We start from the raw sequence: 24,149 nt of genomic DNA on the forward strand, positions 1-24,149 counted from the left end.
ATTTAGTCTCAAGTAGTTAGTATAAATCTGGCAGATGATTTTTAAAATACATTTAAAATTTTTACATATAACAATGAACTGTCTGCCTACGGTTATGACCATATGATATTCATAAGCCATGTGAAGTCTCCACTCATGACATTCTATCTCTGATGAGGATCCAATATGCTCCGTATTTCTGCTACCTGGTCTTAGCAAGAGCTACTCCCCAAGGAGGGGCACTGCAGGCAATGTAAGCAAATAGTGGAGTCAAAGGGAGACTGCAGGTGAAGATGGGGATGTATAATAGGAGCTGCCGCCAGCCATCTGAATGGCTCCCATATGGAGGAAGGATGGACTTGCTTCCAGAAGCAGGGGAAGGACCACTGTTGGGAGCTACAAGGAAGCCAGCTTTGGTTCACTCAAAGCAAGGAAGATCTTCCTATGAATTAGTGGTGTCAAACAATGGGACAGACTACACTGGGGACAGAGGAAATGTTAAGGCCAAGACTTCAGCCTATGTTTCAGGATATGGTCAAAACGATTCCTTTATGGATGAGAAGTTGACCAGATGACCTCTATGGCCCTTTCCAGCTCTGTGCTTAAAACTAAGGCAGAAAGATAAATGTGAAGTAGCAGGTGAGCAGAATGCCGATTAATAAACAGTTGAGCAAACTATATACACGTGTAGTTTGCAATCTTTTCCACCTTTTTGAGGCTCCTTTGCATTTTGAACTTCTATTAAGTTATCATTTTATATTTTAATTTTTGACCCTTAAATAGCTGCTTACCTCTGTGACTACACTATAAATTCCTTTGGTAGGTGGGGTAAGATTCATGCATGTTTTATTCTGACTCCCTCAGCACCTAGTCCTGGTTCTGTCTTGGAATACTGCAACATAAATATTTTTTTGATTGGTTAAACAAATGAATGAAGGAGTGAAGTGTGACGGAATCTGCCAAGTTTGTTACAAACCTAAGGACTACTTAATATTCACATAAAGTCTGATTATAAGATAATGAGATTGATTTTTAAAAACAAATAAGAATGAGTCATTGTGCCAATAACATAACGGCACATGATAAAACCTTAATTTTGCACAGTTTGCAAACTTTCTTACATGCAGTATCTCTTTTCCCTCTCACGACAACCTTGGATGGTTAGCATGGCAGGGATTATCATGTTTATTTGAAAGAAGACAAATGTCTCTAAATCACAAAGTCTTCATTTATTAGGGTAACAACATCTGCCCTGACAGGGTTGTAAGGTCAAGTGTGAGAGCACTGAGCAAACTTGCAAAGAATGGCGAGTGCTGTGCAAACCCAAGGACATGTTATGATCCTGCATAATTGGAAGATGAAGACCATAAACAACAATAACAAAAAAGTGTTATACAATTATTTACAATGAAGCCAGGATGGTATGCACCTAGGTGAAAACATGAGGCATGTAGCAAAGCCTGGTTAGCATATTTGTTTAAACTTAGCTTTGCGGGACAACCATACAACACTAATACAGAAATTGTTACTGTACCAAAACTATTTTTAAGACAGCAAAACGTAAAAAAAAAAAAGCTAAAGGCAATCAATTGATAAGTTCTTAATAAGATAATAGTAAACAGAAAGATCTAGAAGATAGCAAAATTACAAAGCATAAACCTGTATATGATGCAGCCCCAGATCCCGAAGATGAGACATCTATGTAGTAAAAATACGGTTGGTTAAACAACAAGAGAAACACGGACTTTATAAAAGAGACAGTGAAAAAGTTAATCAAATCCAATGCTAGGTAAGTGGTTTAGCAACACCAGAAAAACCCCAAATCCAGACTCAAATCACATCACCCTTTTGTAATGTACACAAATGTCGATGGTTAAATACAAAATGGCTCAAGACTTCTGTGACACCTGGCAGCACCGTCATGCATGAAATAATCCAATCTCGTCAGCCCCAAGGCAGTGAAGCATCAGAGAAGTAGCTTCCCACCATCAAAGGAGGCCTGGGGAAGTTACCAACATTTCATGATTTTAATAAAACATTTACTTGTCCTGTGTCTAATTTAGTTGGGACTAAGACCAGATAATCCAAGTTCATTTAGTCTAAGGCTGTGTGAGCAAAGGTTTATAGTTTAAGGCACATTCTCTGTTTCTTTCAGGGTGGGGAGGTTGGCTGCTGTTCATTGTTATTTTGAGACCCTGTTACTGACTGTCCGCAGGGCCTGCGTGAGAGAAGGCCTCAGAGACAGGGGCTGACACTGTAACAATTCATCTTCACTTGTGCTGGCTGTTAACCACCAAATGACTAAGAAAAATGCTCATTCCACTATTTCTTGAATAATTATTTTTAGGTAATTATTTAATGACTTTCTGCTAAATTAAATGAACTTAAGTAATTTTTACACTCCCTCCCATATAGTTATAGCATGATTTTAATTACTCTATTTGGTTGCCTTTAACCAATAAATTGAATCTAGTCTTTAACCAATTTTTAATCTAATCAATGATTTAATCTAACCTGCATTCCCTCACTTAATAAAAAGAGGGTAATAGCATGCCTACCCTTCCCCACCTCTCCCCTTCCTTTTTTCACTTCTAAGCTCTATCTTCTGTTCTTTTACATTGTAAGAGGCGATGACGTTCGCCTTCTGTTTAGAGCCTTGACTACAGGTTTAACAAAAAAATTTAAAAAACAATTAATAGTGTTCACATTATAACAACCACATAAGTATTGTTCTCTGCAGAGAAAAGGAGAGTTGTAATTCCATTCCTTTGTACAGGTCCAGCAGCATGGTCCCCTATGCCACTTAGCAGAGAATGTTTACATGGAATCTCTTTCTCACCTTCTATCATTTGCTTGAAATAATGCTACACCTGACTTTATATTTGGACTATTATCTTCTTGGTTCAGCTCTTTATTTTTCTTGGAATTTCTAATGCCTTTTTTTTTCCTTCTTCTTCTTGAGAGAGGAAATCTATATCTTCTTCATCAAATCTCTATTATGTTTCAGGTTCTCGTTCATACTATCTATTGCTTGGCTTACAGTATCTTTTTAAAAACCTGTAAAGTCCTCTCTTAAACAAGATAAGGATGAGAGGACCCTCAGGTTTCCTAAAACAAAATTTTGTCTCAAATTCTCTCACTTTACCCAATGTGTTTAATCTACTGGTGTTTACAAGAATTTTATTTTGGTAACAAACAATAAGCTGCTCATATTATTAATGTGTTAACACTAAATTTTTTCTTACCGTCTTAATTTAGCTCCTTCATTCCCTATTACAATTTCAGACCATAATACCAAGTATAGGCAATTAGTTCTCAGTATGAAAAACAACAAAAGGTATATTGGTTATCAATGCTTGTTAGCACAAAATGCATAAAAACAAAATGCACATTATCTGGAGTGGACAGTACATGGTTCAGTGCCATTTGACCTTGTTCCTGCCAAGGAAGTCAGTAAAGAAGGGAACATTATTTTATATTTGGGTGGACTGGTGTCAATGCCACTCTTAAAAAAAAAAGGTACCCTCTGTATTGACGCTCAAAAATTTGTAAAACAGCTACTGGGAAAGAGTTTTTGGATTGAAGCAAGAAAGCAAAAATTTTTTTAACTCAGATAATTGATAGTTATCTCAATTATTAATTACTAATCAATTGTTTTGCTGGCCACCATCAAAACACCACTGAAATTGTTCACTAGCCTCATCACATTTGGCTTCTCAGAAACCAAGTCCATTGCCAGGTGGCTACCCCAGTTCATTCCTTCTCCGGAAGTTCTCCGCCCTGTCTCGTTCCTGCTCTGCTGTGTGACTCACCTTCCACTTCCCCACCAGAGGCAGCAATTTTAGAGAGGTGCAGATACGTTGTCCCAATGACATCATTTTTGGTAAGACGGTCCCTGTATAAAAGAACATGTTAAGACCTCCATCTATGAAGACAGATCTTCATTTCAACAATAATAAGAGAGAGCCAGAAAAGACCCTAGGCCTCAGAAATCTTCCTGTCCAGTGGGCCTCAAGCTTTACTGTACTTTAAAACCACTTGGAAACCACTACTGCTCCCCACCCCTGCATCCCACACCACCTCTCATCTCCTTGTCTCAAATTCTCTCACTTTACTCAATAAAGTGAGACTTTATTGAGTCTCACTTTTGAGAACATTCTGATGCAAATGGTCCGCCAAGCACCCTCTGAGAAAAATTGATCTAGTCGTACAACTCATTTCAGTTATGGAAACTGAGATTTTTACAGAGGTCAGGGCATTTGCCTATGGCCACACTCAGTACTGTTGTCATAAAGTGAATGGATCAGTTGCAGGCACATAACATGATGAGGGTAATAAAAATCTCATTACACAGAATAAGTGCATGTATCTTATTTTATCATGCTCATACTGACTACTATGACAGTTTAACAACAACAGTGGGCTATTTCTAAGGATCCTTCATAGGGAAAAAAATTCCCTTTCAATTCAAACATTTCTTGAACATCTACTGTGTGACAGATGCTATTTTTCTGACTTCATTTGCTTGCCTATAACCTAAATCTTATCTATATGGTTGGGATAAGTTTGCCCACTACAAGTACCTACAACTTTGTGTATATTTCTGTGAGTATCTTGGAGAGTCTATGAGCCTAACATGAAATGATCTGTAGCTGGGCACATAGTACATGTAACACACAAGGTTTATATTGATAACATCCTCTGTTTAATTCCTTCTCTTCTTTATTCCATCTAGTGTCACACCCACTCTAAAGTTTAGGGCCCCATGGGGGGGAAGAAAGGTTCATTCAGTATTTTGAGGAAAGCTTATACTATAGTATATTATTATGTATATTACAGTAATATTGTATGTTATATATATTATACATTATATAGTATAATAATATTAGGTTATAGAAAGTGACTAATTAAACACAGTATACGTGAGAAAAAATTATTTTTAGGTAGTAAGCCACATGCGTGGGGCTTGCATCCTCTCTGTCCATCCAGAAGAGTCTGGACTACATTTAAAGAATCCTTAGCTTTCCCTCAGTTGTGTAAATACCCTACAGGGTATGTAACCAAAGATCTGGATCCAAGGATTCCCCAGATAAACAGGGTCTCTCTGCACATCTTAGTCTACTATTGCTTTGGAGAGGACAGACTAGGTCAGGGAAAAAACCCACCATTTGTTGTGACCACGGGCAACTCTGGGATGGCTCAGCTAGCAATCAGCCCACTGCAGAGTGTGTAGGCCAGAGTGGTTACCTGATCTATGTAGGGTCCAAGCCCACACTCCTGACAGTTCCTGAGGTCCCTGGAGCACCTTCAGAGTGTCGACTAGGGGTCCCAAGTAACTTAGAGTGAGCTCACGCTCATCGGAAGGGGCATTTTGGCCTCCGGCCCCTTCACGACCCTCAATGAACTGTGATGTAGTTACTGAACAAAGAAAGCCTTCTCCCCTCTTCCCAAAGTGCCTTGTTGCCCTAGTGCCAAGAGGGTACGAACATGCAAGTCAAATACATTTAGCCAAAGGAAAAATCGGGGCCAGACAGGATGGAGACCCAACTGGGTCTCTAACTATCTGTGTGACTGTGGGTAAGTCACCTGACTTCTCTCAGCCTCAGTCTTTGTCTGTAAAATGAACTAATCATAGTCTCTATTCCATAGGGTTAACTCTAAAGACTAAATGGAATAATGTAAGGAAGGCAAGAGGCACAGCACCTGGCACTTAGTAGTGCCTAAAACACAGCAGCTAACATCATAATAAACATTGATGATGATGATGATGATGATGGTGGTGGTGGTGGTGGCGGTGGTGGTGGCGGTGCTGGTGGTGATAATGATGCCGGTGCCAGTGATGATGCTATTTACCATTTCCACTCTCAGGGAGCTAAGGGCTGTCGATTGAATGCCCCATCCAACTAGAACATACCCAAGAATGGCCTCATTATGGCCAATCATTGCTAGGATGCTGGTCTAGTACAAAGTCCATCAAAAAATTTCAATGAATGTTCTTTGCATTCAGATAGGGAGCTCTGTCTACTTTCCTTTCTAACAATAACAAAGAATAGCTCTCAGAATGTTTTGGTGATTCTCCCCAAGAAATAGTTTACTCCATTTCTGAAGTCTATTTTGGGCAGCCTAATGGTATGTAAAGCCTTGATTTTTTATCTTGATTTCTTGTCTTATATTCCGATCATTTTTCCTTCCTTTTGTTTGTGAGCAGTTAAACCAAGATATCCAAAGCTTTTCTGTAACAGCCACTATTATTATTTTTCAAGAAAACACCCAATTCCAGGAGCAGTGTACCCCTTCCCTCTGAAAGAAAAGCAAATGTCCTGAAAAGTAAGAGTTAGACCATCTGAAGTAATGTTTCTCAATATCCAAATATTTAATTCTTTAATTTTGAATTAGACACAAGTCCTTTTTAACTCACCAGTCATATATTGTTAGTTTTATTTTTTCACACACTGAAGGAAACTGTTATAGAGAAACAGAAAAAAAAAAAAAGTGGTTATTTCTCAACTTATTCAGTAACAATTAAAGTATTCTTACTTTTTTCTAAAAGAAAAGAAAGTCAAACCTTGATCTGAAGATTGACGACTTGATTCCACTCAGGGTTTGCATTTTTCTCAATTATATTTGTGCAAACCTGTAAAATTATCAAAACAAAACAGCAGGTATTCAAGTTTCTAATTTCAAAAAGTTTACAATATATGCATACTGGATTATGACTCTAGCAGTTTACTCATAAATTATAGACTTGGTATCCTCGTTAAAGTTTATTTTTCTTGATAAAAATTTGGTAAAATATGACACGGGTTTAACATTGATCTTTGCTTCTTCTGTGCACTAAAAGCTAGTTTTCAATCGCCAGATTACTAACATTGGATTAGTGTAATGACGCAAGAGTTAATATTTAGTGAGCACTTGTTACATGCTGTCTAATAAGCATCTCTGCACTAACATGTCCAAACAGATCTTTTGAATCTGCCCACCAGCCCTTCTCCCTGCTCCCCAAACTGGCTGCTCTTTCCACTGCTGTTCACAAGGGTGTTCAGGCTTGAACCAGAGTCAGCCACAACCCCTCTCTTCCCTTCACATGCCTCATCCAATCCATTGGTAAATGCTGACACCCCTACTGTCATCCCATCTGCCCCCAGATGCCTGCGGCTGGTCCCCATCTGGATCCGCACTTCCTCTCCTGCCTCCTCACTTTCACGTCACTCCTGTGTAGCATCTTCCATCAGCTCCCCAGGTATACTTGCCGTCCTGATTCATATTCTGCCTGCCCCCCTCACCCCACCTCTCTGAGCTCATCTCAGTTTCGTCCCTTGCTCGCTCCACTCCAGTCATGTTGGCATTCTTTTGCTGCAAATGTGTATCCTCCTTGGGGCCTTTACATCTGCTCTTCCTTCTGCCTGGAAGCCCCCCCCTCCCCCCCCAATATGTCTGCATTATCCAGGCCTCTGCTCAAATGTCACTTCCTCCAAGGCGTCCCACTTGATAACCTAGCTGGATACGCCTCCAACACCCCACCCATCACTTCTTGTCCGCTGCTTTATTTTCTGCGGAGCACTTAGCACTAACTGAAATTATGCAACTTCTTATTTGCTTGTTTATTGTTGTCCCTTCTGTTACAAAGTAAGCTCCATGAGCGCAAAGACTGTCTCGCTCACTTCTTTATCCCCAGCTCGTGGGACAGCATCTGATACTTAGTAGGCTCACACTGTTTAATTCCCAAATTAATTAAACTCTTTCAGCAACCCTATGAGATTATCATCATCCTCACATATAGCTCAGAAAACTGAGACTCAGAGGTTAAGGAATTTGCCTTCACTCCCTATGGACAGGGGTCAAGTCTGAATTTAAATCTGGCCTCATTTAGCTCCAGAACTGAGAACTTTTCTGCCATCTCCCACTGACTCTCCTAGGACATAACCCAGTCTGTGTGTGTAGTTTGCCAAATCTCACTTTCATATGGTTCAAATACATAGAAGATGCTACTTCCTCATGCCCAGAACTATCTGTGGTACATCATTATTCTAAATACTATGGAATCCCACTCTCCAATCTTAGACCATCTCTGTAGGTAAAAGTGGTAGTTACAGGTGTTCCTACACCAAGAGTCCCCCAGCTTTTTTCAGAAGACTGGGATGGGGTTCCCCTGCCTGACTGTCTAGTTTCTGCAGCTCAGTGGAGCACGGGTGGTGGAAACATGACAGGAGTGGGCAGCTGGGCACTGGGGGCTGTCCTCTACCACATTTACCAGGGAACATTATTGTTGGCTAGGGACTTCGCCTAGTAGTAAGGTAATGCTTAGACCTGGGAAATCACTTCCACTATTCTAATCTTCCAAAAGACTGAATACTTTGAGTCCTGTACACTTTCCACTCCAAAATAAACCTCTGGAGAAGTCTGGCATGTTCAGACTCAGATAATCTGTGTTTCTGCACAGTGCCCAGCTCATCAGGGGGCTAATTTAACAAAGAATAAACAAGAAATCACTCCAAGGAAAGCACGGTGGTTTAAAAATGTGTTTCTAGAGGCATCTGCATTTAGATCACATACAAACCTTTTTTCCAGCAAAAGAAACTTCTACAAAAGGATCCACTAGGTTTTTCTTATCTGCACTGCCTCCAAATATTTCCTTTACTGTCTGTGAGAAGGCATCATCCACTGGAAAACAACATGTCACACAGCAGAAATTAAATTTGATTCTCTTAAAAGAACAGAAATCACTCAGCAAAATTAAAAATTTTCCCCTGTACAGAAAAACAGTTGCAACAAGAATCATTCTCAAAAGTGGCAAGTACCAGTGGCACTGGATTGCGGAAATCCTTTTTGTCTTAGTTGAGAGAAAGAGAAAATCAACAGGAGCGCCTTGAAAAAGAAATCAATAAATTATTATGTTGAGAATCAATCATTTATTGAGGAAAACAGTAGAATAAAGAAAGTCCATCCAAGTGGGGTAAGAGGCAATTCAAAAACTCAGGCCTAGTTTCAATTTGGAAAAGGTTCCTTAGGTCAGCATATAGGCCTCATCTGACTTTTTCTGAGAAATTCAAGGAAATTTGGCATAATCATAAATATTATATTTAATCAACTACAAACAGCAGGCCTCTGTTTTAACAAACTTAAAAGTGAACAGAGTAGGCCCAAGTAGGCCATATAATGTGAGGTTTAATTTAGTCATTTCATTTAAGATATTTCTGAGGGAAAGATGGTCTGGGGAGGCAGTACAGGGTGTTAAACAAGGTGGGGCGGGGGGTGGGGGGTGGTTCCCCAGTAAAGTAGCAAAACCTGAAGTGCTCCATGGCCTGTACAGTGGGTGCTGCCTCCTGGGGACTGGGAGAGGCGTCCTACGTCCCAGGGCCCAGCAGGAAGCAGACAGGCCAGGTTAGGCAGAGAGGATGCTTGGTCCTCAGCAAGGACAGAGGAGTAATTGGACTAGCCTCTGTGAATAGAATCACTCTAAGCAATTTTTTTTTTAAGTATTTATTTATTTATTTATGGCTGTGTTGGGTCTTCGTTTCTGTGCGAGGGCTTTCTCTAGTTGTGGCAAGCGGGGGCCACTCTTCATCGCGGTGCATGGGCCTCTCACTATCGCGGCCTCTCTTGTTGCGGAGCACAGGCTCCAGACGCACAGGCTCAGTAATTGTGGCTCATGGGCCCAGCTGCTCCGCGGCATGTGGGATCTTCCCAGACCAGGGCTCGAACCCGTGTCCCCTGCATTGGCAGGCAGATTCTCAACCACTGCGCCACCAGGGAAGCCCCTAAGCAATTCTTTTAAATGCATCCAATCTCTTAATATAATAGTGACAGACTTGCAGTTATTGGCACTTAACCACCTTTTGCTCAGTCATTTTTAATAATTAGATAGCAAACACATTTATTTGTTTATAAAATTTCAGTTTCATTTGGGATGAAAGGAGTTAGCAGTGCTGACTGCTGACCTCTGTTTGGTATTCTCTAGAATAAGGGGAAGACGGGGAACCCTGAAGAGAAAAGGGATGTAGATGAATGGGCCAGAGGCTCCATAATGGCCATGGGTCATGACCAATAGGCTGCCCCATGAACCTGCTTGGGCAGCTTTCAGTAGGACCAAAATGAACGAAAATAACTCCATGAAGGCTTTTAAAAAGAAAGACAGGGACTTCCCTGGTGGCACAGTGGTTAAGAATCCACCTGCTCAGGTGCTTTGTGACTACTTAGAGGGGTGGGATAGGGAGGGAGACGCAACAGGGAGGAGATATGGGGATATATGTATATGTATAGCTGATTCACTTTGTTATAAAGCAGAAACTAACACCCCATTGTAAAGCAATTATACTCCAATAAAGATGTTAAAAAAAAAAAAAAAGAATCCACCTGCTAATGCAGGGGACACAGGTTCGATCCCTGGTCCAGGAAGATCCCACATGCTGCAGAGCAACTAAGCCCATGCGCCACACTACTGAGCCTGCGCTCTAGAGCCCGTGAGCCACAACTACTGAGCCCACGCACTGCAACTACTGAGCCCATGCGCCTAGAGCCCGAGCTCCGCAACAAGAGAAGCCACCGCAATGAGAAGCCCACGCACCACAACGAAGAGTAGCCCCCACTCACCGCAACTAGAGAAAGCCCACGCGCAGCAATGAAGACCCAACACAGCCAAAAATATATAAAATTTAAAAAAAAAAGAATGGAGGCCTACTGTAGTCAGGAAGTTATTACCCTAAACTACTGCTAAGAAAGGCAGTTAGCATATGCTTCAGTTAATGTCTCCTTCAAAAAAATCTTTAAAAATAAAGAAGAAGAAGAAAGACATACAGCGGGAGCACCGATCACTATTCAAAGTATGATTTTAACACATCTAATCACGCAGATAACTGGCAATCCTGGGGCAGGATTAAATCGATACGTACTCTGGGGGATGTCCTCCGCTCGGTAGATCTTCAGCAGGAAGGTCACCCATCGGAGGGCGATGCCAGCAGGGAGTAACAAGTTACTCTCCACGTCATCACTGTCATTACCACGATCTTGTATCTCAGGCTAGTGGGGATACAAGATGACAAATTATACACACAGCAAAGCAGAACTTGAAGAAGCCAAATTGGTGCTTATAAAATAAAACCAATCAGAACTGTTTTCATTAGGGTTTCCTGTGTTTTGGGCTTAAGAGTTCAGCACCAATTCAATCTCAAAACTGCTCTACAAAATCAATGCTCATGTTTCTTTGATCAATACACTACAAGAAAATAATGTGTCCTTTTGTAATCTTCTGAGCACTAAATAGTAGAGAAAGAGAGAAAGAGAGAGAGCTCCTGAAGTTCTTCTAATTTCTTTCTGGCCACTGGCTTGCTGCCCAGTTTTCTAGAATAACAACTGTCCCCTTAGGTAGCTATGCCTGATTGTGCAAGGGAGCCATGCTCTGTAGATGCAGTGATGCAGGAAGTCTTAAAAACACATGTATTTTTACTGAATGAAAAACCCACTCATAGACACCAGGAAGGAGCCTAAGTGAGCTGGAATAATAATTCTGTCATGAAGAAAAGAACAACTTCCGGGAAATTGGAGGAACTGGAGGGTCGGAGTTACTGATTGAAAGCTGTGCTCCATTTCACAACTACTGGTGCCCACTGGCTTAACTCCTAGTCCTCTTTTTTAGTGAAAAAAATGTAGAGGGTAGAGAATTTGGGGCTCACGGGAGGCTCATCTCCGGTTCCCAGGACAAACATGCTGACTTTCATGTAGCCTTTAGCACCCGAGCTGGTATCTTCAGGGTCATTGAGGAGAAGCCATTTTCTCATGACAGCGTGACCTAAAATAAAGAAGGCGTAAAAGGACAGGGATACTCTAAAGAGAAGCTGACAGGTCTGTGATTTCATCTGCGGTAAGATAAACAAGCATGTCCTCCAATGTGTCTTCATGACATGCCAAATTCCCCAGCTGAGACTCTATATTAATGTCCTCTGCTTTGCCCTAACTCCCCACCCACGTCCTGCCCCGGTGTGACTTAAACAAGACTCTAAGCTCTATTCACTGGTTTTATAAGTTGATTTTGATAAGGTTAAAATACCCTCAACAAAAGAGAGAAATTATCTATTTTTTACTATTTGGATGATTACCACTAAAAAAAAAAACAAAAGCCATCCATGCTAAACTGCTACTACCATAATTCCCACTAAGTATCCTTTCCTCTTCTCAATCAAGAAAAACATTTTTTTGATTCTCCTTGATCCCTCAAATTTTCTAGATTCCCAGAGTCTTCAAGTTCATGGGAGAACATTACTTACCAGGTTCATCATAAATGAATCCGACATCAATCTGGGAAAAAATAATTTAAAGTAGTTCAAACAGATTTTAAAATCAGTTTTGTCACTTCTAGAAACCATCGTTATTATTACACTTAAAAATAAGGCTTTTGCCTAGACAAACTTCTTTGAGATCCAACATTTCCATCTTACCCTCTCTGCATACCCAATGCTTGGCCTGATGTGTGACACATAGAAGGCTCTCAGTCCATCATTTTGAATGAATGAGCTAGTCTTAGAGCTGGAAGAGACGTGGTGGCCAATGTGCCCTGCTTTGCTTGAGACTTTTCCAGTAGCACAGAAAGTCTCACATTCTGTGGAACCTCTCAGTCTCAGGCAAACCTGGACTTTGGTCACCCTATGAGAAGTCACCTACCCAGTATTCCTCCTCCTTTTTCTCCAACTAATTAATGCTAATGCTAATACTAATATACACACTGATTGGGCACTTCAGTATGCCAAGTGCTGTGCTAGGTGCTTTATATATCCTATCTCACCTGGTCTTCACAATGACCCCATTTTACAGATGAAGAAACTAAGGATCACAGAGGTTGACATGTGGCTAGTTGGTGGCAGACAGTGTATGAACACAGGTCTGCCAGACCCAGATCATCTTCTAGGACTTCTAATGACTGGGAGCTCCTTCCTTCAAGAAGCAACCCAGGGCTTCCCTGGTGGTGCAGTGGTTAAGAATCCGCCTGCCAATGCAGGGGACACGGGTTCAAGCCCTGGTCCGGGAAGATCCTACATGCCGCGGAGCAACTAAGCCTGTGCGCCACAACTACTGAGCCTGCGCTCTAGAGCCAGAGAGCCACAACTACTGAGCCCATGCGCTTAGAGCCCGTCCTCTGCAACAAGAGAAGCCACCGCAATAAGAAGACCGTGTACCGCAATGAAGAGTAGCCCCTGCTTGCCGCAACTAGAGAAAGCCTGTGCACAGCAACAAAGACCCAATGCAGCCAAAAATAAATAAATAAAATAAATTAAAAAAAAAAAAAAAAAGAAGCAGCCCATTCCACGTAGAATTGCTGAGAAGGCACCAACCAAGTCTTTGTCATTAACTGCAGTGTGAGTTACTTGGAAAAGCATCTTGATTCTCTTCCCTGGTTTGGCTTGCCTTTCATACTCCAGATTTACAGTAATTGGCTTTGTAGATAGAGCTCTGGGCCACTGGCAAGTGGCGCTGGGTAATGGGCTTCTTGCCACGGTCAAGCACCCTTCCCTTTGTAGCAGTGCACTGGCTTCCATCCACAGCAGGAATTCTGTGAAGGGCCCTGGTGTGCCAGTTTCTGGGCATCTTACTTTAGGACACTGGTAAGTGCTGTACTTTGGAAGTTGACTAGACCCAGGTCAGAGGACACTCAACTGGCTTCTAGCGCCCAGGGCATTCATGTCCAGCCTTCAACAACAATCACAGCATCAATGCCTTACACATAACCTTAAGATGTCACCAAGATGGGCATCCTGAGACCTGGCCAGGAATCAGATTCCTCATTATGAAAGTGCCCATCTTTGATGTAAGTTGAATAAAACAGACAGTTGACACCCACCTTAAATTCCCCCATCAGACAATCTGCCCGCAGAGAATGGGAATTATAAACCTGGAAGAAAGGAGAGCAGTGAAAAGATTATTGGCTTCATCTGGCAGGTAGTGAGCGCTACCCTCCTACTCCGTGGCCCCCTTACCCGAATGCTGATGACCTCATCCATCAATTCAGAAGGAGTCAGGTGGATATTGTAGAAAAATAACTGTCGAAACAAGAGAGAAAAATGTTTGAATGTCAGCAGGGGTAGTCTAAGGTTTAGTGGGATCTGATGCTACAATTTGGGGGGGGGGGGCCTTCCTAAAAAACTACAAGACACAACCCCAAATTAGGTGTGACCACGTAAACCCACTGAAGGACCTTGGAAAAGGCCCTCAGGTTAAGTGTCATGAACTTCAACTTAAACTCTGCATGTCAGGAAAAGGAAAAAAAGTTAAGTAACAACTGTAGTTTCTTGATTTTTGTTTTTTAATAGTAGTAATTTATTGACGCTTACCATATGCCAAGCACTGGTAAGCACTTTATTATTATTTATTTATTTATTTTTGGCTGTGTTGGGTCTTCGTTTCTGTGCGAGGGTTTTCTCCAGTTGCGGCGAGCGGGGGCCACTCTCCATCGTGGTGCACGGGCCTCTCACTGTCGCGGCCTCTCTTGTTGCGGAGCACAGGCTCCAGACGCACAGGCTCAGTAGTTGTGGCTCACGGGCCGAGTTGCTCCGTGGCATGTGGGATCTTCCCAGACCAGGGCTCAAACCCGTGTCCCCTGCATTGTCAGGCAGATTCTCAACCACTGCGCCACCAGGGAAGCCCTGTAGTGTTTTTTTAACTAAATAAAATTGTTCATTTGGGACCAGATATCTAGTAGCTAACTAAAGACCTAAGGCAGGCACTTCCTGGTGGCGCGGTGGTTAAGAATCCGCCTGCCAATGTAGGGGACACGGGTTCGAGCCCTGGTCCAGGAAGATCCCACATGCCATGCAGCAGCTAAGCCCGAGCGCCACAACTACTGAGCCTGTGCTCTAGAGCCCACGAGCCACAACTACTGAGCCCATGTGCCACAGCTATTGAAGCCCGTGCCCCGCGAGCCCATGCCCCACAACAAGAGAAGCCACCGCAATGAAGAGTAGCCCCCGCTCGCCGCAACTAGAGAAAGCCTGAGCAGCAACAAAGACCCAACGCAGCCAAAAACATTAATTAATTAATTAATTAATTAAGGAGAAAAAAAAACCAGAGACCTAAGGTTATTTCATGTGCTTAAGGCTTGCATGTCTGGAAAGTTGAGGTTAATTCTCTTCCATTTTTAGCGCTATTGTTTCTATCCAGTGACTCTAATTTTGTTCTTTCTAACAAAACATCTTTAAAGCCAACTCTGCCCATTAGATAATGTTAGGGCCTCAGTAGAGTCGGTATAGACCACATTTTAACTCATTGTTACAGTTAAGTTTAAGGTTGATTCCTGGGAAATGAAAATTGGGTATAAAAAAGTTGTACCATAAAGCCAAAGTTTATGTGTCGATAAACTTTCGTCCTAAGAGAGAAAGACTGAGCATTTACTTAAACTGAGACTTGTTTCTACTTTTTACTTAGAAATATTTCAAATTCACAGAAAAAAATGAAAATGGTAAATAAACACCATCTTTCACCTATGTTCACCAATTGTCATCATTTTGGGACACTAGCTTTTGGCTTTGTCACTTTTTTTTTTTAACTGAACTATCTGGAAGAAGGTTCTAGATAACATAACACTTCACTCCTTAAAAATACATTTGATGCATCTCCTAAGAGCAAGGATATCTTTTCATAAAACCATAATATAATTATCACACCCAAGAAATTTAACATGTAACAGTCAGCTTTCAAATTTCTACAGTTTTCCTGAAAAAAGTTCTTTTTAGCTTTTTTTTAATCCAGAATAAAATAAATAAGTAAGTAAGTAAATAAATAAATCTAGGATTCACTCAAGGGTCTTACATTGTATGTGGTTGTTGTATCTCTTTAGTTTCCTTTTATCTAGAACAATACTCCTGGCTTATTTTTGTTGTTTATTTCTATCAAGACCAGTTGCTTTGCAGAATATCTCACAATCTGGATTTTTGTCAATTTTTCCTCATTGTTAGATTCAAGTTGACCATTGGACAAGAAATGACACAGATGATGCTGATTACTTCCATTATATCACATCAGGACACACATGTCCATTTGTCCCATTATTGGTGATACCAAGTTTAATCACTTGGTTAAGAATATATGTGTAAACTAGGGATTTTTTAGTAAAATCCTTTTACTGATTTATGAATTGGTCTGAGAATCACTTATTTGATTCTTCCCTTTTACCAAGAGATCTATCTCAAAAGAATTCATTAAAATGGAAAATTCTGAGCTGGAGATTCCTGCAGAATGAGGTTGAGTAAATATTTGTCCTGCATTATAAACACTTGGATGGGTCCTACGCTCTAGGCATCAAGTCGTCCCACATCTCACCCTCCCTGCAAACTTGTCTTGTCCTCCAACGTGACTCTCTCCCAGCCTTTCCCGAAGTCCACTTCCAGTGCCCCATCTCCATATGCACCCACCTCTGTGTTAGCATTGACACTACCTAGCTGCCTGCTGTTGCCTGCAATTCATCTAAGAAGTTAGAGGTGAGAATAAGATGGGGCCTTTGAAAAGCTGGGGTCCAGGTTGAACAAAGGGAAAGAAACAGGAACACCACAGGGAAGAAACCGGTTCCTTTTGTGAATAGAAGTCAGAAAAAAACCAACGCCAGAGCCAGGGCTGGGATTATAAACTGTAGGGAACTAAGAGGAACTGTGGTACCAAAGGCCTGGCCTCAGAGACCAGAGCATGAGACCCAAGGAACCTCAGAAATGCATCTCCTCAGCAGAGTAAGGCTGGACTCCGAAAAATTCCCCAAACTTATCATTTCTCTTCACAGTCCTAAACGTGGAGTTTTGTGGCATTGAAGACAACTGTCAAGGTATTCAGTATTTTTGAGGAGTGTTGCAGAAGAGGTCAACAGAACAGGCTATAACCTCAGTATGGAGGAAAAAAACCCTTTTTGCTCATAATTGCTTTTTTTAACCTATATTATTTTTATAGTCAAGTAGGTTTTGACACCTTTGACAATCGGGTTACTTAGTTACATGGAGTCACCCCTCAGAGACATCTGCTAATTAAAAAGAGCAAAGGCAGGTGTAAGTCCTTTGTGTGCTCCATCATAAGGGTCGTGAGGACCCATTAGAAAGGGCTCCCTCCAGAAGTTGTTGCAAAACCACCAGAAAGACACTGGCAGCTCTGAGAACCAGCGACGAAGCAGGCCACTTGACTTCAAGACCCAGTGGTTCTTAGCGCAGAACGTTTAACGCCGGAACTTTGTACCGTGTGCGCACATGTGTTCCCCTCCCACAGGGAACTGGAGAGAGGTGGGTGGAAGCCGGGAAGGTGCATATAAATAAAACAGACTCACAGAGCAGGACATGCATTCACCCATTTACCTCATCAAAAAACGGATTGTTCCCTCGCTTGATTCTTGTTCGGTGGGTCTGGCCACAGATGTGGACTTTGACCACAGGCCTGATGTTGTTGCCACTTAACTGCCGGCCCTCGATCACCCAGACACGGATCTGCAAGCACAGAAGGGGAGTCGTCACTGAGCCTTTCCCAGCACGGCATGTAGGAGAATCCTCAGGTGTGGCCTCAGCTCGTTCACCTGTCAGGACCGCTGAAACCAGGCCAGCGCAGCTTTGCAATGTCCTGTGCTTGCGGACTGGGAGTAGCCACCTGCGCTCATTCTCATGATGGGAACTGGGGTTGGGTTGCAAAAACCAAGATCATTAGTGGGGTTGCAATAGTCCAGATCTGGCCCAGGAAAGCACAGGACATGACGAAGGCTGCTGCTCAGACCCCAGCCTCCTACTTGGTCTTCCTGAGCCCTGAGAGGTACCAACTCACTCCATGGCTGTCTCCCAAGGAAGTAGCCAGAGCTGTGAAAAACACAATACCTGTGACTGTATTCTTTGATTAGCTCTTTCCTACCACCGAAGGGGATTTTATTTCTCTGAAGAGCCTCATGTGGATTGACTACATCTACTGCTGCTTGCAGAAGAAAGATGGGGAGCTCTTCTTGTTGGGTTTGTGCCCTGACATCTCTTTTTATTAGTTGAGCCACTGCCCACAGGCAGAAGCTCTTCCAGCAACACCACAATTGCCAGAAGCTGGACAACACAGGGTTGGTACAACGGGAATACGGCCCCTCGGGCTGTTCCTACCTGGAAGTCCTGTGGCTTGTTGGACAGCATCCACCGGCTGCTCTTCCCTTTTGTGAGCCTCCGGGCAAGGTGAGCTTCCGACACCATCCGTCCCGGCCCCCTGGGCCCTGGGACCCTGACCGTACTGTCCAACCCGTCCTCATCACCGCCATCCTCCTCCTCTTCTCCTAGAACAACAAAAAGGGATCAGTCAGAGACAGCCCTCACCCTGCATGCGTCTGAACACTCTGGTTTCCTGGACCCAAGAGGGTTTTCCGTGTCCCTGAGGCAGCAGGTGAAGGAGACACTTCTTGGTGACACCGACTTGGGATGAGTTGTGACTCAGATACAGCTTCTTTAGGAAAATGCATTCACGTGCATCAGAGCACTCATTCAGGCTGTCTTCAAGGTGACAGGGAGAGCGTCAGAGGCCATGGGGAGAGCGAGGAGATGGTGCAAATGGACCCAGCCAGAAATCACTCAGTTCTGACCTGGGAACCCTGCCTGAGGTCAGGGGCCTTCCTGCAGTAGGACGGCAAGGTGGGGAAATGCCAGGGAAAATTGAAGCCTTGCAGGGGATACTTCAACTCCACCCTTCCCGCTACAGATCTTTTCTTTAGATCTTTACTCATGAGGTTTTGTACTGTCTCCTTTCTGCCTGAGCCTCCTGATTCTCAAATGCCCTCTCCACCCTCATGGCAGATGAGAAACTCACCCCCAGTTTCTTGCCACGCAGACCAAGCTGGCCATCATGCTCTCCCTCCGTCCTCCTGGTCTATCACTTCCATACACATCTGTCCCCTAGCTTCCCTTCACACTCAGGGGAAAAATGTGTTTCAAGTGAACCCCCTCCCCATGCCTGAGATCCCACTTCCTGCTGATTCTTTGGGGACCCCTTAAATGTCCCCCCTTTCAAGTACCTCCAGTGGCTCCTTCCCCATAGGGACTGCCCCTCTGCCTTCAGATATACACAGATCTTTCTCTCCTAAAATAACAAAAATCAACTCTGCCTTCTATATCTCCCCTTTTTATGATTCACAAACTCTTTAAAACTCAATGACAAACTTCAGTTATTTTTTTCTTAATAGACAAAAAGTTTGAACTCCTGGTAATCTGTACAATATAATTTAAGAGAGACTAGAAGACCAACTAACTACCTTGTCTAAAAAATACCAGCATTTGCACTCCCTACCTTTGGATCTTGAACCTCCTTCTTTACAACGCAAAATCACATAGGAGACAATTTCAATATGGAATCATGTGCCAGTCACTCACATCATAGTATGAATTAGTTCCATCAAATCGCCGTGTAGCATGGCTCTTAAAGCTTGGGCTTTGGAGTCATGCTGTTTGGGTTGGAATCCCAGTTTTGAGCTATGTGAGTCTGAGTAAGTCTCTTAATTTCTGTTTCAGTCTCCTCATTTGTAAAAAGGGGGAAATAATAGTATTTACCACTAGGTTACTGTAAAAATAAAATTAATCTATATGCAAAGCCTTTAATACCATGCCTGGCACAAAGCACAACCCAACAAATTAAATTTTTCTTTCTTTTTCTTCTTTTTTTTAGTTTTGTTGAGAAATCAGTTTTGTTGGAGCACTTCCTAGCGAGCAGTTAAGGGGCGGGGGGGCGGGGGGCAGTGAGTGAGCAGCACAGGGGACAGGGCATAGAGTAAGAAAGGGGCAACCACAAGGAAGTAAAAGGTCCCCCCAATGTACTGCCTCAGAGTTTAGTCCAGGAGGAACCTTCCTTCTCACCACCCCTGCATTCATTCTTGCCCCATCTAAGCCTGGCACCTGCTCTGCAAAGGTCAACCGTGGACCTCTTCTTGCTAAGCTCAGGGGCCTTTTCTGAATCTTCATGCTCCACCTTCCATGGCATTGGACACTAGGGCCCACGCATACTTCTCTGAATTGTGCGGCTCTCCTGCTGGCACTCTGAATATTTTCAGGGCCTTTCGAAGCCCCCCTCTTTGTCTCCAGTTCATCAAGTGTGCGTTCCCACTCTGTTCCTCAGTCCTCTGCTCCTCTGACCCAACGTTCTCTGGAGCCACACTTCAGTCTTTCAAGGAGTCACAGACCTGCAGAATTTAGACTAGAAGGGACCTTAAAGATCCTCATCCAACCTGCCCCTCACCCCATTTTATAGGTAGGAAAACTGAGGTCCAGAAAGCTGAAGCAACTTGTTAGGTTATTAGGAGCTGAGCTAAAACCAAGACCACATCTTCGCCCTCCCTCACTGGTTTAAGACTGGATCTAGAACCAGGCTGCAGGTGAAGGTGATGCTGTGCTCCTAGTTCCTCAACATCTTTGTCAGGACACCAGGAAACCCCACAGAAGCCACAGGTGGAGAACAGCTACCTCTGCGTGATAATCTGGGCCTCCTCTTCCCTATTCTTTAAGAGGCTTCAAAAGAAGGGTTTGCCTGGGGCCCGGATCCGAGTTCTCAGAATGTGCTTCCTCTTCTCCACCAGGTGGGCTCCTCACCTCCCTCAAGTTCCAGATGAAACACCGTCTTGGTCTGTCCCCACCACCATAGAGTGAGTCCCCCCTCTTGTGTCTACCACACATTGTTCTATCCAGTCCTCACCAGTCTTGCACCTGTTATTAACCTGTGCGCCTCCCCACTACCATCCACTCTTCAGAAGCTGAGGGCTTGCCATTTTCTTCTTTGTACCTGCCCTGTGCCTGGCACACACCCTTCTAGTACATAGCAGGGGCTTGATGAATGTGGAATGAGGAAACAAACGAACGAGGACATCCTGACCCCTGCTTGAGCCTTCTCGAGTTCTCCAGCAGTTTGGCAAAGCTCCCACAGGGCTCACGGGAGAGGGCACCCAGATGCCAGGGGGCGCTCCTCCCAACCCTGGCACCAGCCTCAGGGAAGCATGGACAGTCAGGCTCCCCTGTGCAAACCTGTTCCAGACTGGGCAATGGCTGGGCCACATGGCTTTAAGCCTCCTCCAACAACTAACATGAACTTTCTTGGACCACCCTGGGCCCAAGTGAGATTTCCTCCCTGTTGTGGACTGTTCCACTTGGGGTTGGTGGTTGTTTACGGCAAAAGAAGGGGTAAATCGTAGCCCTTTGTGGTGCTGGACTCTGAACAAATCCTCTTTAAGCTCTTGATGGATGTTCCAGAAACAGACTGCAGGTAACAAAGAGCCAATTTCTTCTGGAAACCTTCTGCTAGTCAGACTTTAGGCTGCAGGGATGGATCAGAGGGAAACCACATCAAGTCATGTCTACCACCCGCATCTCTACGTAGCAGCAAAAGGCTGTTTGAGCAGGAAATCGCCCCTTTATGTGGCAGGAAGCTGCACAGAATTAAACAATGCTAACACCCTAAGTGTTCCACAAAGAATGACCGGGGCCCTTAGGGCACTGCCGAACACACCCTTCTGCACAAGTTGTGAAATTACCCAACATTAGCCACTGAACTGGCATGCCCCGCCCCGTATTGAGACCCAGGCATGCCCTGGAACGCAGCCAAGAGGATCTACAAAGTATGAGTGTTTCATGACCACAGAAGGCAACAGTAAGTTAGGAACTGCTGACTGAATAGGATGTTGCTGGTTGTATTTGCTTCCTAGGGCTGTTGTAACAAAGTAGCACAAACTGGGTGACTTAAAACAACCAAAATTTATTCTGAGTTCCAAAACCCAGAATTCCTAAATCAAGATGTTGGCAGGGCCCTGCTCCCTTAGAAGCCTCTAGAGAAAAAGACTTCCTTGCCTCTTAGTAGCTAGTGGCTCCTGGCAATCCTTGGTATTCCTTGGCTCATGGCTGCATCACTCTAACCTCTGCCTCTGTTGTCACATGGCCTTCCCCCCTGTGTGTCTGTGGGTTCTCACCTATTCTCATAAGGACACCGGTCACTGGATTTAGAGCCTGCCCTAATCCAGTATGACCTCATTTAACAGATTACATCTCCGAAGACCCTATTCCCAAAAAAGTTCACATTCTGAGTTTCTGTGTAGACAGGACTCCAGTGGCCATCTTTTGTATCTTTCCAGTTTGTTCTTTCTATGACTCCAGTCCACGGTGTGCAGTCACACAGGCTGCCCCAATCTATGGACCACATCACATCCCCTGCCCCCCACTTCCTTCATGTCCTTTTTTCCTAACCTGTTAGATTCTGGGATCTAACACTGCAATCGCTCCTCTAAGTGCCCCTCAATCCCTCCCTTCCCCTCACTTCATCGTACTCACCTGGTTCATTTGACTCTCCACTTACTACACTCATTCACAAAGGTAACTGAACTTGAACACACACCTTACTGACTAGTGTCACTTTAATTTCATGATCTCAAACCTTCAGTGGACTCACAGGATTGCCCAGCTATCCTACCATGTTTCCAAAGTACCTATGTCCAAGTTCTCCTAAATCCTGGTTTGAAATGGCCATTGATTAGCCAACAAGGTCAAATCCCTTCACCTCTCTGAACTCCCACCTGTTTTGCACCTTGAAAGCTTCCAACATTCTATCCTTCTCACCATCAGCTAATGACCTTCCTTCTTATTTCACAGAGAAAATAGGCAATCAGGGTGGCCAGGACTACCCTAGCCAGCAGGCTTCTTTATCCAAACACTTCCCATGCCTCTCATCTTTTCCACCTAAGCACTAATTGGGCCACTATCCCACCTAATCCTCTTCCATTCCTTGATGGAGACGCCTTTCTTTATCAATATTTTTGCTTTTTTTTTTTTTTGTCAGTATTTACTATTTCCCCACAGCAACCCTGTTCTTCCAGAGTCCTAGAATGCCAATCTCTGCCTGTGATATTAATTTTGCTTCTCATGACGAGGTCTTGTTAAATGGTCGTACTGGTTAAGGCAGAATTTAATTACCTTGGGCCAAAGGTCATTGCAAAATCAGGACAGAAGGCTGGTATGGTGTCATCAGTGTAAGTTAAAAAGTACAAAGCAGAACACGAGAGAGTAAGTTTCTAAGCATGAAAACATTTTGGAGATAATATGCTGATTTAGCTGGAATGTTGAATAATAACTTTGCTGGGTTTCTAACATGCTAGAAGTTATATAAATAAATATCTGCATTCAACCATAAGCAATTCATTACCTTTCACTCTGATTTTTGGGTAAATGGCACTATATGGGCCCTAAGAATCTTCCGGAACGGTTCCAATCCATTGACCAAAGCAAAGGTACCATAAAAGTGCCTGTAACCAAACAGTGATGCAAACACAGGCTGGCAGGGAAATTCTGGCAGCATCTAACTTTGATTGATGGAGGCTGTGAGCCAAGCTAGGAAATGCTGCCCAAAGAGCTCTGTCTGGATCAGGACAAGATAATGTTAACCAGGTAAAATGCTCAACTCCATGGCTTCTCAAAGTGAGCTCCATAATCAGCCTTCATCAGGATCTCCTGGAAGTTCCTGTTAACCATACAGATTGGCGGGTTCCCCTTCAGATCAGCTAAATTAGACCCTCTGGAGATAGATGCTGGAAATCTGCACATTTAAAGATTTCCCCCAATGATTTTACTAAGTCTCTAAAATTTAGGAACCACTTGTTTATTATCATCACTTTGACTTTCCTAAATATCCTGGGGGGGGGAAAAAATGGCCTAATACAATCAGTTTGCTGGACAAAGCCAATTAGAGACCTAATCGTGGAAACAGTGCCTGCAATGATGTTCTAGCACATTGATCATGTTCCAGGGCAGCTCTGAACAAGACAGTCCCTTGTTCAGAAAACTTCCCATGGATCCTCAAGGTCTGTTCATCGAGGACAAATGTCTCAGTCTGGCACTCCCGGCCCTCAGGAACATGCTTCCCTTTTATTACTCCTCTCAATGAATCAGTCACTTTGGCCTATACACTAGTGTTCACCAAAATGCCCCTCTTGAACAAAAACTTAAACCATATCTATGGCTCATCTATCATTCACTCATTCATTCATTCAATCAATCAACCATGCATTTACTGGACAATTGTGGTTTTCCAAGTGCTGTACTAGGCGGTAAGGATACACAGTTGAAATACACAGCTGAAAAAGCACTTTCTCTAAGAATTTGTTTCCCACATAATAATTAGCTTAGTCTTCCCTTGAGGAATTTATTAGATTCAGCTCTGACCTATAGTTATTC

General features: G+C 43.3%; 1 protein-coding gene across 2 annotated transcripts in view; it reads right to left on the reverse strand.

Annotated features, from left to right (window-relative positions):
• The window catches only part of MYOF (myoferlin), a 157,475-nt gene that overhangs the window by 81,098 nt on the left and 52,228 nt on the right, over positions 1-24,149 (reverse strand). The window contains exons 6-17 of one of the 2 annotated variants that reach the window (XM_068548214.1): positions 18,066-18,232; positions 17,292-17,420; positions 13,944-14,006; positions 13,808-13,858; positions 12,240-12,270; positions 11,649-11,764; positions 10,869-10,995; positions 8,537-8,640; positions 6,545-6,613; positions 6,398-6,441; positions 3,792-3,874; positions 1,639-1,677 (exon numbers count right to left, since the gene is read on the reverse strand). In XM_068548214.1, coding sequence (XP_068404315.1) covers positions 1,639-1,677; positions 3,792-3,874; positions 6,398-6,441; positions 6,545-6,613; positions 8,537-8,640; positions 10,869-10,995; positions 11,649-11,764; positions 12,240-12,270; positions 13,808-13,858; positions 13,944-14,006; positions 17,292-17,420; positions 18,066-18,232 — 1,023 coding nt within the window. The remainder of the gene's footprint in view (positions 1-1,638; positions 1,678-3,791; positions 3,875-6,397; positions 6,442-6,544; positions 6,614-8,536; positions 8,641-10,868; positions 10,996-11,648; positions 11,765-12,239; positions 12,271-13,807; positions 13,859-13,943; positions 14,007-17,291; positions 17,421-18,065; positions 18,233-24,149) is intronic. The other variant, XM_068548215.1, reaches the window with a different exon arrangement.

This window comes from Eschrichtius robustus, chromosome 7, assembly GCF_028021215.1.
Source record: "Eschrichtius robustus isolate mEscRob2 chromosome 7, mEscRob2.pri, whole genome shotgun sequence".
NCBI classification, from domain to species: domain Eukaryota; kingdom Metazoa; phylum Chordata; class Mammalia; order Artiodactyla; family Eschrichtiidae; genus Eschrichtius; species Eschrichtius robustus.